The sequence below is a fragment of the Gallus gallus genome, chromosome 5 (assembly GCF_016699485.2).
Source record: "Gallus gallus isolate bGalGal1 chromosome 5, bGalGal1.mat.broiler.GRCg7b, whole genome shotgun sequence".
NCBI classification, from domain to species: domain Eukaryota; kingdom Metazoa; phylum Chordata; class Aves; order Galliformes; family Phasianidae; genus Gallus; species Gallus gallus.
Window position 1 is genome coordinate 11,802,211 of NC_052536.1, and position 13,074 is coordinate 11,815,284.

A 13,074-nucleotide genomic window follows, 5' to 3' on the forward strand; every position below is an offset into this window, starting at 1 on the left:
GCAGGAAGTATAACCTGCCACTCTCTTCTCAGCTTCATTTCAACCACACCCTGAGGAAATGAGATGAAGAATCAGTGTGAAATAGGTATAAAGTCAACAGCATTTAAAGCAACTGTACAGATACTCTTCCTCTGCTGAATGCTCGGTCGTACATGCACTCTGTATCTGTTCTTGCAAAGCAAAGCCCAAGTAATCCAAAATAGCCACAGAAACATCACTGCAGTAAATATAGCACTCAAACTGGAAGCTCTGAAGAGACCTATTCTTTACTTAAAATTATGAGTTACAACAACAGAGGCTTCCAAACAGGAATTAAAGATGGTGTATTTCTAAACGCTGCCATAAGAAATTCCTGTGGTTGTAGGGGAAGGGAGCTTGTCTGCAATCAGAGTGAGGAATTCACTTCAAGTCTTTTGGTGGAGATCATGCCATATCCTTCTTCTCCTCCACTCTGGCCGCACAACATTGAGAAGAGCATCTCAGAATACTGTTCTTTGCAAAGACTTGTTTCTGGCCCACAACATCTTTTTGGACACAACTATCTTCGGGCAAAATACTAGAAAGATAATTTGAGTTTGGTGCCAGCAACAGGGAACATATCCTTGCAGAATCAGAGGCCAGAAGGGACCTCTGGAGATGATCTAGTCTAACGCCCTGCTAAAGCAGGTTGAAGCTGCTCAAGGGCTGCTTCACTGCAAGACAATTCTGAGCAGAATTCACCAGCTGGTCATGGCTTTCTCCTGACTTTTCCACTTAGGTGAGCTCATGCACTTACGAGCATTCATAGGCAATTACTGGCAGTCTCTCAGTATTGCCTGTCCAAGTCTCACCATCTGTTACTGCTCTGCCCAAATTAACCACTGCGCATGCCAGTCCTCAAATGCCTTTTCCTGGGGTCAGACACAACCTAGATGCACACTCACAGATTATGCTGTAGCTTTAGGTAAATACCAGCAAAATTAGCATTTCCACAAATTAAACCAATGACCTGAGGAAAGTTTCCGTGTTTTGAGTGGGTCAGCAAGGCCAGCACCAATGCCTGACAGCCAATGCACAGCTGTTATACCATACAATTTTTTCTCACTTATACTTGTTTTGTCTTACTGTATACAAAACATGGTTTTGAATACTAATTATTATTACTTTAGCTGTTCCGTAAAGGTTAAAACAAACATTCTGTTCTGTCCTTCCGGATCAAAGAGCCTCTACAGTAACAGTGGAGTGTTTCCATGAGCTTGCTGCTCTGCCTCAGAACAGCTGGGAGATACACTTCTGCATGTGTAGGGCTAATCAATAGCTGCTCTCCTTGGGGTGGATCGTTTTTCAGCATTGGGTACAGTGAAAGAACAAACTTGTACAGAGTCCAAAACATCTACTTAAAAAAAAAATAAATTGATCTTCGGGGTAATGACAGAATGTGACTAACAATTCTTATCTTTGGACTTAAAAACACTTAAGAAAGTAGAAAACGAGGGCTGCAGACTGGGAATTTTTTGCAAAAATGGAATGATAGAACAACAGAAGACCCCACCATGGTGACAGCCCATCTGAGCTGCCACAGGCGTGGGGACCGTGGACCCGACCGCCAACTGACGTTCTGTCACCTTCCGAGATGCTCTCAGCTTTGCTGCAGGGGGAGCTTTGCCTTTCATTTTAAAGGAGTCAGAATGCCACCAGCACGTATAACTGCAGAACGGAGGTTAATTTTAGCCCACGGTAAATTAAAAGTATCCATAACTACCTGAATCATAAAGTTAATGAAATCACACAGCTGAAGTGCTGCAGTACTTCTGTATCGGAGAAAGAACCGTTCTTCCCAGCTTAAGTGATAGTCCAAACCCAGACTCCGGCAGCCTTGAGAGACATTACCAAAGCCATCCTGCTCTTCCACATGCCCAACTCTGCCATGGCTATCTGCCCTAAGTAACACACTCTTATTGCACAAGCAATTGGACTGCAGTGCGGTTACGTGTGCCGCACAATGCTACTCATGAGGCAGCGTCGATCTCTTCAAAGGCTTTAGAATTAAGGTAAACTGAGGCTCGAGTTCAAAGAAGAACCTGAAACGCAAATGTATACATCTGAGCCGACGTGCAAAGAGTCACTTACTGTAACTCAGGTATGCCACTGCAGAGCCACGGCCGCCCGCAGAGCGCTCCCGCCGGCTACTCGGCCAGGCCTCGCCCTCCCGCTCATCCCCGTGCTTCAGGCCAAGCTCCGGCAGCCGTGCCCGAGCCCCGCCCGACACCTCGCAGCTCCGCGGCACGACTCGCCGATGCGGGCACCGGCCCCAGCCGCACAGCCCGTCCTGCGGGCGCTCCGCCGGGGTTCTGACAGAACAGCTCCCGGGCGGCGTCACGCGCCCGTCTGCCGGCAGAAGGCACGCGGCGGCAGTCCCCCGCGTCGCTGCGGGGCGAAGGACGCAGCGCTCCGCGAGCCGCCCGACGGGCCCGGAGCCTTTTCTCGCAGCTCCGACGGGGCGGTTCGCTCTCGTTCCCTCCGCTTCCCCGAGCTCCGCCGACGGCCGCGGGCCGCTACCCCCCCCTGCAGGCGGCCGCGCCGCTCCGCAGCCTCGACCCCATCGCTGCCCTCGCCCCGCCGCCCCGTCTCGTCGCGCTGCCCCCCGGCTCCCGGCTCCGTCGCGGACGCCCCCGCGGTAACCGTGCGGCCGCGGCCGTCCCGCCGGGCGAGGCGCGGAGCTCCGGTACCCGCGGGCCGCTCGGCCCTTCCCCCGCCGCCGCGCGCAGCTCCCCATCCCCCCCCGCAGGGGGCCGAGGCTCCGGGGGCTCCGTCAGCCGCGGCCCCCTCCCCGCCCCGCCGCGCCCCGCCCCGGCCCGCCGGGGGGCTCCGGCATAAATACGGCCCCGAGCGGCGCTCCCGGGGCGGCGCGGCTGGGGAGGGGTCGGCGGTGGTGGCAGCAGCAACCCGCGCCGGTGGCCTCGCCTGGGACAGGGTGCGAGGGCCCCGCTCCGTGCCCACCTCGCACAGCCACCCTCTGGACCCCCCGTGCCCCCGACCGCCATCTCACCCCACTCCGCGTTCCCAGTCGCCCCCATGGACTTACTGGGCCCCATGGAAATGACGGAGGGCTCCCTCTGCTCCTTCACGGCCGCCGATGACTTCTATGACGACCCGTGCTTCAACACGTCGGACATGCACTTCTTCGAGGACCTGGACCCCCGGCTGGTGCACGTGGGCGGGCTGCTGAAGCCCGAGGAGCACCCGCACCACCACGGGCACCACCACGGGAACCCACACGAGGAGGAGCACGTGCGGGCGCCCAGTGGGCACCACCAGGCCGGCCGCTGCCTGCTGTGGGCATGCAAGGCCTGCAAGAGGAAGACCACCAACGCTGACCGCCGCAAAGCCGCCACCATGAGGGAACGGCGGCGGCTCAGCAAGGTCAACGAGGCCTTTGAGACCCTCAAGCGCTGCACTTCCACCAACCCCAACCAGCGCCTGCCCAAGGTGGAGATCCTGCGCAACGCCATCCGCTACATCGAGAGCCTGCAGGCCCTGCTGCGTGAGCAGGAGGATGCATACTACCCAGTGCTGGAGCACTACAGCGGGGAGTCAGATGCCTCCAGCCCTCGCTCCAACTGCTCCGACGGCATGGTGAGTGCCCCGGGCAGGAGATGAGGTCCTTCCTCCTTGTAGTCCAGCAGCAGAGGGAGGCACGGTCCCCACAAGCCAGGTCTCTGGGAAGAGAAGGGAAATGTGTTAGATTTCTGGGAGGAAGGTTAGGCAGTCCCTGTGTGCCTGGGAGCAAATGGCCTCTGGGCACCTCTGATTTCATGCTCTGTCCCTCGTAGGACAGCAGTGAGGCAGGTCTCCTTGGGTGTGGGAATTGCAGGGGAAAACACGCAGGGCAACTGATCAAGTCTAGGGTTTGTGTTCTGTCATTCATCGGGATAACGGGAGGATGGCCCAAGTAATGGGAGTTCTTTTCCTTGACCCTTAAAAAGAAGGCCAGCTTTCCTCTCACTTGATCCCTCTGCAGACATTTACCAGCAGCAGAAGAAGGAGCCCATGCTCAGAGCGTTGGGTTATGGGGAGAGGACAAGAGTGGCTGCAGGACTGCTGCCAAGAATGGGACCACAAGGGCACTTTTGGGATTTTTTTCTGTTTTCTAGTGGGGATAATAATCACTGAGTTGAGTACTTGGGACTGTGAAATAGTTGGCAGATGGGAGAGAGTTACACAAATGTCCCTTCCTCAAGATACAGCCTTTTCATTGTAGATTCACATATTGAACACAAGTATATTGGTCAGGGGGGTTTGGCGGTTTTTCTTTGCAAAACCAGAGTAGGAAGAGAAACTGAAGGAAATCCAAAGGTAGAGTAGTGGCTTTCTCAGAGGAACTCATGTTTGGAAAAGTCTTCCAAAGTTAAATCAGAAGAATTCCTTCCTCTCTTGAGTTGCCTTTTCTAAACTGACCATAGGCGTAGGGCAGTACTAATGAGACTGCTGGAAAATCTCATCTCTGGTAAAACCACAGCATCAGTCATAGCGATGGTGGTAATTTCCCTTTGGGAACGGACGTGACACATAGATATTCTGGTGTGAATCCATTCCTTTTTTTTTTTTTTTTTTTTTTTTTTTGGCAAGTTAATTCTGGCTGCTTCATTCTACGACACAAACTTGACAGCATTTCAGCTGAGAGTGATGGCGCAGATTAGATAATGAAATACAGAATCAGATGGTTCCTGGAACCTGTGGGAAAGGCAGTCCCCCAGCCTCACTCAGATTATTCTCCTTTCCAGATGGAGTACAGCGGGCCGCCCTGTAGCTCTCGCAGGAGAAACAGCTACGACAGCAGCTACTACACGGAATCACCAAATGGTGAGTATTTGCTCTTGAGAATATGGCTGTGTGAAGCACGGAGGATGGGGGCAGCCGTTGCCATAGCCTCCCCGTGGCCTTCTCTGTCCCCAGTCACTTAGCCAGGCTGGAGAAAGAGCCTTCCTGTCCAGCCAGTGAGCTGCTGATGCTGGCAGAAGCACTGGATTTCATGTAAATGTATTTGCAAGTATAAGGGATACGTTAGAGCTGCATTCCCTGCTTTGCAAATAGAGCATCTAGGTATACATCCCTCTCTGCAGCTGATTTTTAGTCTGAACTCCATTTTGCATGAATGGTTCTAACCAGGTACCATTGATTCAAACTGGAGAGATGCCTGATGGAACTCCAATCTTCCATTCCCTTTCTAAGGACTGAAGTGAAGCCCTGGATCTGCCCTCCCTGAATAGCAGCGTGCTTCACTTGGATCTCTCCTCTGTTTCACAAATTACAATCCCTTTCCTGATAACTCATACTCATTTCCTCTGATTCTTTGCATGCTCTCAGATACGTACTTCAGCCACTTGCTGGGGTTTTATGAAAGAACTACATTCTACAATATTAAGTACACAGTGGATAAATGGATCGCTCTTGTCTTTGTTTTTAGACCCAAAGCATGGGAAGAGTTCTGTTGTTTCCAGCCTCGACTGCCTCTCAAGCATTGTGGAGAGGATTTCCACAGACAACTCCACATGTCCCATACTGCCTCCAGCTGAAGCTGTAGCTGAAGGGAGTCCCTGTTCCCCCCAGGAAGGAGCAAACCTGAGTGACAGTGGAGCCCAGATTCCTTCCCCCACCAACTGCACCCCTCTTCCCCAGGAAAGCAGCAGCAGCAGCAGCAGCAATCCAATCTACCAAGTGCTATAAAGGCAGGTCCAGCCGGACTGCACCGAGAACAAATTGCTCTGTTCAGCCAAGCTCCAAGACCTGCCTTCTAAAAGAGGAAGGACTTCAAGACTTGTTCCAGTTTTAAAATATCATGCAAAATTCCTTCTATAACTTTTCAAACCCGTATTACTACAAAATACACCTAGTTATTTATTGGTTGCTAAACTAAAGTTATTTAATATGTCTAGAAATAAAAGCGTATACGGGGAAATGGCCAATGTTTAATTTGGGCTTTGGAGAATAGGAACCTGGCTCTTGAATACGGAGGAGAAAAGAAATCTACAACAGCAGTGGTGTGACAGATCCTTCTTCTTATTACCCCTGTTCTGGCCAAAATAAGGTTGTGGACCATTTTTTATAAAACTTTTGTATAATTGTAAATAAGAGTTGCTTTGCAAAAAAGAAAAAAAAAAAAGAAAAGAAAAAAGAAGAAAAAGGGGAAAAAAATGAAACAAAAGCTAAAATTAAAAACAAAACAAAAATAGGAAAAATTAAAAATATATATATTTAATGTTGCTTGGTTTGTTGTGCCAAACTTTAACTTTATATATTTATACGATGTGATTGCCAAGAATGTTTTCAACAGTATTCTAAATAAAGACCCTTATTTATAAAATCTGTGGCATTATCTTGACTTTCATTAGAGCTTCTAGAGTTACTGGTGCATTTAGGAGCGGTGTTAAGATCGCTGCCTTGGCAGGAAGAAGATACAGGCTCTGATTCAGCAAAGAAATCAAGTGCTCCCTTCAGCTGCGCTACTTTCAGTTACTTTGTGCAAAGGCACAGCTGAAAAGGGGTCTGCTTTCTTCCTGTGGTATCCTAGTGATTTCCAAGCCAAGCCTTACACGTCAGTGGTCTTCACTAAGAAGGTCTGTGAGGTAAATAAGCATATTTGTCTTGTTCCTCCAAGTTCACAATTACATGACTAGAGCTTACAAAGCTGTAATAGAAGTGGGAGTCCTAATAAATTAGACTCTCCAGATTCCGTTGCAGCTACTATAAATTAAAGCCTTACGATAATACTTTTGCAAGATCAGGTACTACATTCCCAGGGAAGTATACAGATTTTCCATTTAAGATCTAATTTTAAGTGACTGTACCATATTCATATACACTCAGGTATTAAAAAACACTTAGAAGTCACTTTCTGTCACAAAGTTCAAGGTACAGATCACAGTTTTCCTCAAGTTCAGGTTGGAATTTAAGCCCAAGATTGGCAGTTTTAATTTGGATTTGAACTTTAAGCATCTCTGGCAGCACTGCTCCAGGGATTTGCTTCTTGTTTAGAGCCTCTCTAAAAATAACCGGTGGGGTATGTTTCATTCAGTATATATATGTAACCTCACAAGCTTCCAACAAAACTGGAAAACATGAAGCTCTGAGCAGATTGTCATTGATAAGCAAGTATCAGGGTGTATCTGTACATTTGGACAAGAACAGCCAGTTGCTGGAGCCCACACACAACAACCTGCTCCTTGTCATATCCCCATGACTTACGGCTCTTGTTTAAACTTCACAGTGAAAAGAACAGCCAAACAAATAAACAACAGATACCATCATCAGCTCTAAACGTTTGATGACAGATCAGTCACTGTATTCTCCCTTAGGTGATTATTACTGGAGGAATTTGTGCAGCTCGTACCTCTTCAACAGGAAGAAGAAAGACAGGGGCAACTCATGGGCTCCCTCGTAGCGTTCGGCGCTGACCACAGTGGATGACGAATGAGGGCAGAGGGAACACAGGACTGCTGTGCGGGCACGCCGGGCTGGGCTGGTCAGAGAGGCTGGGGCAGGGCTGCCCCCTCGGCACCTTAACCAACATCCAGCTTTGTAAGGGTGTCCTGTTGGCTTCGCTGTGGGCAGAAAACAGTCCAGCTTGTAAATGTTCAGCTTTTCCCTTTTTTCTTCCCCTTATTTACATTCATCTTTTTTTTTTTCCCCTTAAAAATAAGAATTAAATGAATTTCAGTGTTCTAATTCGTACTAGCATGAATCAGGAGCAACTGCTAAGATCAGAAAAATGTCCAACTTTAGTCTGATTGGAGGCAGTGTCATTAACTCCCCAAAAGTAAAGAAACACAGTCAGATCCTCACAAATCAAAGCTTCCCACATAGATGATAATTCCATTGCCTACTATCAGGTGAACAATCAGGCCCATATGCAAAAGATGCTTTTGAGAAGTAGTATAGACCTTGCCATCCCTGTGCTCTGAGGCTGGCAAAAGTGTCATGAATTCAAATGTACAGGCACAGTAATGGCAATCAAGAAATATTTTGCAGCATCAGGAACTAAGGAGACCCAACTAAGAAGACTCTTAGCACAAAGCTCACCCCTGCCTCGCTTTGGGACCCCATGGGGTACAATAGGAAGCACCCTAGGTCCAGCTGGCATGGCACAGCGGACACAGAGTGCTTGTGCTCAACAATGTACATGCAGTTCTATGTGAAGTCATGTATATTGCATTTCACTGATTTATTTTAGCAACCCAAGTTTCCACATACTGATGTTAATGTTACAACAGAGAGCAAGCATTTAGCACATCCCAAAATAGATGGATGGATAAAGAAGAAAAAAATATTCCTAGATTTACTGTGCAGAGCCCATCTTTTTCCCACTGATGTCAGTGAGAGAAATCCACTGGAGCAAGGCCAGGGGGCATCAGCGCTGATAAACATACCTTTAGATTACAGCTGTATTTATTTTTCAACTTAAGTAAGGAAAATGTGTGCATTTTTTCCTGTCTGTTTCTAAGGTGATGTATTTAAAATAAATGCCTGAAGTTACTCTACGCATCAAGGGGATGGCACATTGCTGACACAGCCCTGCCCACACGGAAACATTTCAAAGTTGGACATCATTTGGATTCAGAGCTTTGCTTTGGCAGCGACATGGGACACAGGCAGAGCAGAAGAATAGGCACAAGGCTGACCCAACATGGCAAACGCTGCTTCTTAAATCAGGATCATCCCAATAGTCATCCCAGTTGGGATCCTGTAGGGATCATCCTGCAAGACAGACTGCAGTCTAGCTTGGCCTACAGGAACGCACAAGCGTACACTACACACACCAATAGTCTGAAGTCATCAACTTATAGTATAATTCTGAATCAATGTGCAGCAGGATGGGAAAGATTTAAAAAAAAACAAACAACCTGAATCTGGAGAATTGTACTGACATGCAGAGCTTGGGGAGGACTGAGAACTCTGCAAACCTGAGTCCTCATTTATCCAAGCTGCTTTGACGAGACAGGACAGAGCCAGATGGAATGCGGGTGGAAAACTTTTCACTGAGGGTTTTAGAGCTGCCTGGCATTTCCTATGGAAGGCCACCTCCAGGGGAAAGTCAGCAAACTACTAATAATTAAAGGAAAGCAGCTGTTTTGAATGTGAAGTTAAGCGAGTATCTTAGCAGTGTTCAGTTTGATTTGGTAACTGCAGAGAGCTGTACTAAACTGCATGACAAAATCAGCGTTATTGGTTATCCTATTCAAACTATGAGTAAAGAGAATATAGATATAGATACCATTATTATATATTATAATTATTATATTATATATTTTACTCTAATATAGATATAGATAGATATAGAAATTGCATAAACGTACTTCATTTATGAATACTAAGTGCTTTGATTTGGAAATTTCATCAGGTTTTTTACAAATACAAGAATGGAAAGGAACTCTTCTTCTATTTTCAATATTTCATGACAAAAGAGGGCAATACAGTTGCTGTTTTTATAAATAGCTATGTTATTATATATCATCTCCTAAGTTACAATTGAAACTGTTACAGAAATGTCCACAAACTAAAAATTCAATTTCAGGTATAAGAAAAATATGAGCTATTTCTGATAAATATTCTTTCTTTCTAAAATATTTTATCATCTGTATCCAACACTACTAAATAAATATAAAGTGGGCAGTTGCCTTGTACCAGTGCTGCCCTTTTAGAATGACCTGTTATTTCAAATACAAGACAAAGACCTGATAGGCATTGCTGAATGTAGAAGGGAAAAGAGTTTTCATTTTACAGATTGCATTTTGCAGAGATACTTGAAAGGGTCAAATATTGCAAAGGGGACAGCTTGCTCATTCTACTCATAGAATTGGTATTAACATCTCCAGAAGAACACCATCCGAAAGTGAACCTTCAGATCATGCGTTTTCCTGTAAATCTCTTCCACAGCCAAGACCTTCCCTCAGTGGTCTGTGCAGAGCCTGTTGTACACCTGGGAATGTTGTTAAGTAGAAACTTGTGGTTTGACACTCAATAGTTGAGATTCAGGGCTAACGGGACAAAATGAGTCCTAGTGTCACACAGAAGAGCCTCCTTTGTCCTTTCCTACCTAGGTCTCACCAGGAGCTAGCAATGTCTGACATAAAGCTATCTGAACCAGCAGAAGGAACCCAGAGACATCCCTATGGGCAAGATGCAGAAATATATCTTTTGCATATACGAACATTTCTGAATAACATCTTAACAATGTAAGTTAATGAATGCTGATCTACACTATAACCACAGAGTTACAAAAAACCTCAGGGTCTTCCCAATAATACAGTCAGCATGACACTAAACTCACATTTCTTTCTAAAACTTCACTAATTTATCTTCCACGTGGGTCTTAGCAACATCAGATAAGACTCAGCAAATAACCCCATATTCATCAACAGGAAGGAAGATGCTGCGTGTGAAGTGCTTTCCATGACTTATATGAAAATACATTAAAAACTGAGAACCAATAACCCACTTCATCAGAGAGGGGGAAGGAGGCTGTAAAGGCAGTGGGTTTGGTGCTTTGGTTGGGTTTTTTTTGTTTGTTTGTTTGTTTTGTTGGAATCAGATTAAATTATTCAGAGTTCTGGGGTTCAACACAGTCACCTAATATTGCAAGCACACTGCTGTGAGATGGGTCTCCCAGTCTCTGTGAACCAGACGTGAGGTGCTGAATAACAACCCTGAGCTGAAGCCCATGAAGCACGGGCTCTCCCTAACCCACTTAAACTGACCTTGAACCGTTTGAGCTTTTTTTTGTCCAACAGCAGCATCTGCTGGGCAACTTTCAAATTGCAGTTATTTCCGAAATCCCTTTTGATCAGTTCAACGTTCTGCTTTCTCATCTTTTCAGTAACAGGTAGTCAGTAGGCGGGGAAATGGCAAAAACAGTAACAACCTTCATTCAGCACCTGGAGCCCCATACACCAGGAAAAACATGTTGGAAAAGTCAAGTATTTCATTACCTAAGAGGCTTCTCAGGAGAGAGAGAGAAAAACAGAAGGAATTGCTAGGTTTTTGTCTATTATCGCACGAATTTGTGAAAAGCAGCCTGTTTTCATTTGGTTTATTTATGTGAAAAAGAAGACAAGGAAAGAGAAAAGGTTGGAACTCACCGTGCAGCTGAGATGTTAGGCGTGGTGCTGGGGGAGAATTGTTATGTACCAGAAAGCACACGCACAAGAGCAGGAGATGGCAGAAGGATTGCAGTGCCGTTCTCTGGTGGCAGAGTCCTTCAGCGGGGTGTGAATCTTCCCGGCATGCAGTCACCTCCACCTAAAATGCAGGCGTAGAAAAGGATGTGCTGAGAAATGGTCTCGCACGTTTGGAAAGAACATTTCAAGCCATGCAAGGAAGTGTAGAGGTAACACACCTAGAGATGATCTACCTTACACTTCGGTCATGCAACATTCCTTTCCTTCACATTGATGCTTTACTAAAACAGTCGTAATACTGTTTGCCATAACCGAAAGACAAAATCTGAATGACTTGTGCTTTACGTGTGGCTCAGGGTTCGTAGTCTGGGAGGACAGAGTGGTCCCCTTGGTTGACGGACAGCATTTATTTTCAGTTGATCATTCACAGAAGAGCGCTAGTAGGCCTGTACTGGTAAAGCAATACCCTGTTGTTATAACTGCCTTCGCCTTGCCTTATGCCACGTGTGGGGTTTCCTGAGGCTGTAGCCTAGACAATCCTAGTGATACTGAGAGGTACGATTTATTCCTACTTGCCACAGCGTGAGCAGAAATTACATTACTGCAATCAATAAGCATTGCGTTTATCAGTTGTTGCTTGTTGGTTTTTTTTCCTGACCACTGGAGGGCAGCATTTGTATAGAAAACAGAGTTGGACCATTTCTCCAGTGCATACATCTGTTTTTCCTAAACTTTTATACGTACTTCTTCAATTCAGGTACAGAATATCGTCTCATACCACGACAACTGAAATTAATGAGCTGAATGTCTGCCTAGTGTAACTCCATCAGTCTTTCTTGGCAGCTGACACAACTTTGGTACCCCTATCTGTAGGAAGTCATGGCTTGCAAGATTCCCTTATATGTGAAAAATCACATGCTTTTATGTCTACATGGCAACGTATCCCTATGAGTTGCATAAAAGTGGTTAGGACAAAGACTATAGTATAGGCAAACATCATCACAGTAGCTTGTAGATGAAGTTCTCTTCCTCAAACAGGACATCTAATGCTACCATTACAAGCATAATGCCATAGAAATACAAACGTACACAGGGCAGAACATGTGTCACACCAGCCATTTCCTTCATTTTGGAAAGGAAGCATGGGATGTACTTAGCACAGATGTTCTACACTCTGAAGGCGGTCTTCTAGAGAACTAGACACTGGAAATAGCTTGCAGTTCAGAGCCAGCTGTACAAAATGTAGGCCCAAACATGGCTTTAAAAAGCTGCACAAATGCCAATTACATTAAACAATATGAGAAAAGCAACAAAGCAACGTGCCTAATTAACAAAGCTAGAGATGGAGTCAGCCATTTGGTTTAGAAGTACTCCCAAGAGAGATGTTAAATCCAACAGCCAGGGCAACTCTGGAAGAAATAAATTAACATGCTGGGTTAATGCTTCAAGCTCTGTGGGAGTGAGCAGTGTGTTTGGTGAGGAGAAGCAAAGGTAAAAATATCACAGGGTGCTATTTTGTTTGTTTGTTTGCCAAGGACGCTTTAGCGTTTGCAATTTATTTATTCTTCATGGTGTGCTAGAAAATATGCAAGACAACATAAAATTATCAGCATTACATCACTGACTTTCCTAAATTTATCTTTTTGCCACCTGTTAAATCTTATCTCAAGGTCAAGAGAAACCACTGTTTTGAGTGAATGAATTATGGCACAGGCATATTCACAAAAAAAAAAATACATTAGCAGTGTTCTTTTAATTTTAGTACTATGTACAACCACAGCTTAAAGAAGCCTCTTACCGTAGGACTTCTCTGAGAAATAAGCTCTGGTGGCTTGCTTCTGTCCAGGCAAAACTCACTTATAAGCATTAGAGGCCTTTTGTGGCGGGCTTTGGCTTCATCCTGGGCATGAAAGAGGAAGAT

General features: G+C 45.9%; 1 protein-coding gene across 1 annotated transcript; it reads left to right on the top strand.

The window, feature by feature from the left end:
* Window positions 1-2,879: 2,879 nt before the first annotated feature.
* MYOD1 (myogenic differentiation 1) lies at window positions 2,880-6,343 on the top strand. Its single transcript, NM_204214.3, has 3 exons — window positions 2,880-3,615; window positions 4,764-4,842; window positions 5,447-6,343. Exons 1-3 carry the CDS (start codon window positions 3,055-3,057, stop codon window positions 5,704-5,706), a joined length of 900 nt encoding a protein of 299 aa, NP_989545.3. The 5' UTR covers window positions 2,880-3,054; the 3' UTR covers window positions 5,707-6,343.
* The last annotated feature ends 6,731 nt before the right edge of the window (window positions 6,344-13,074 follow it).

Bases quoted from the DNA above. Each gene is read 5' to 3' on its own strand.
- MYOD1 (NM_204214.3), top strand. From the start codon at position 3,055: ATGGACTTACTGGGCCCCATGGAAATGACGGAGGGCTCCCTCTGCTCC. The intron at 3,616-4,763 runs GTGAGTGCCCCG...TCTCCTTTCCAG, and splicing joins CCAACTGCTCCGACGGCATG to ATGGAGTACAGCGGGCCGCC. The intron at 4,843-5,446 runs GTGAGTATTTGC...CTTTGTTTTTAG, and splicing joins CTACACGGAATCACCAAATG to ACCCAAAGCATGGGAAGAGT.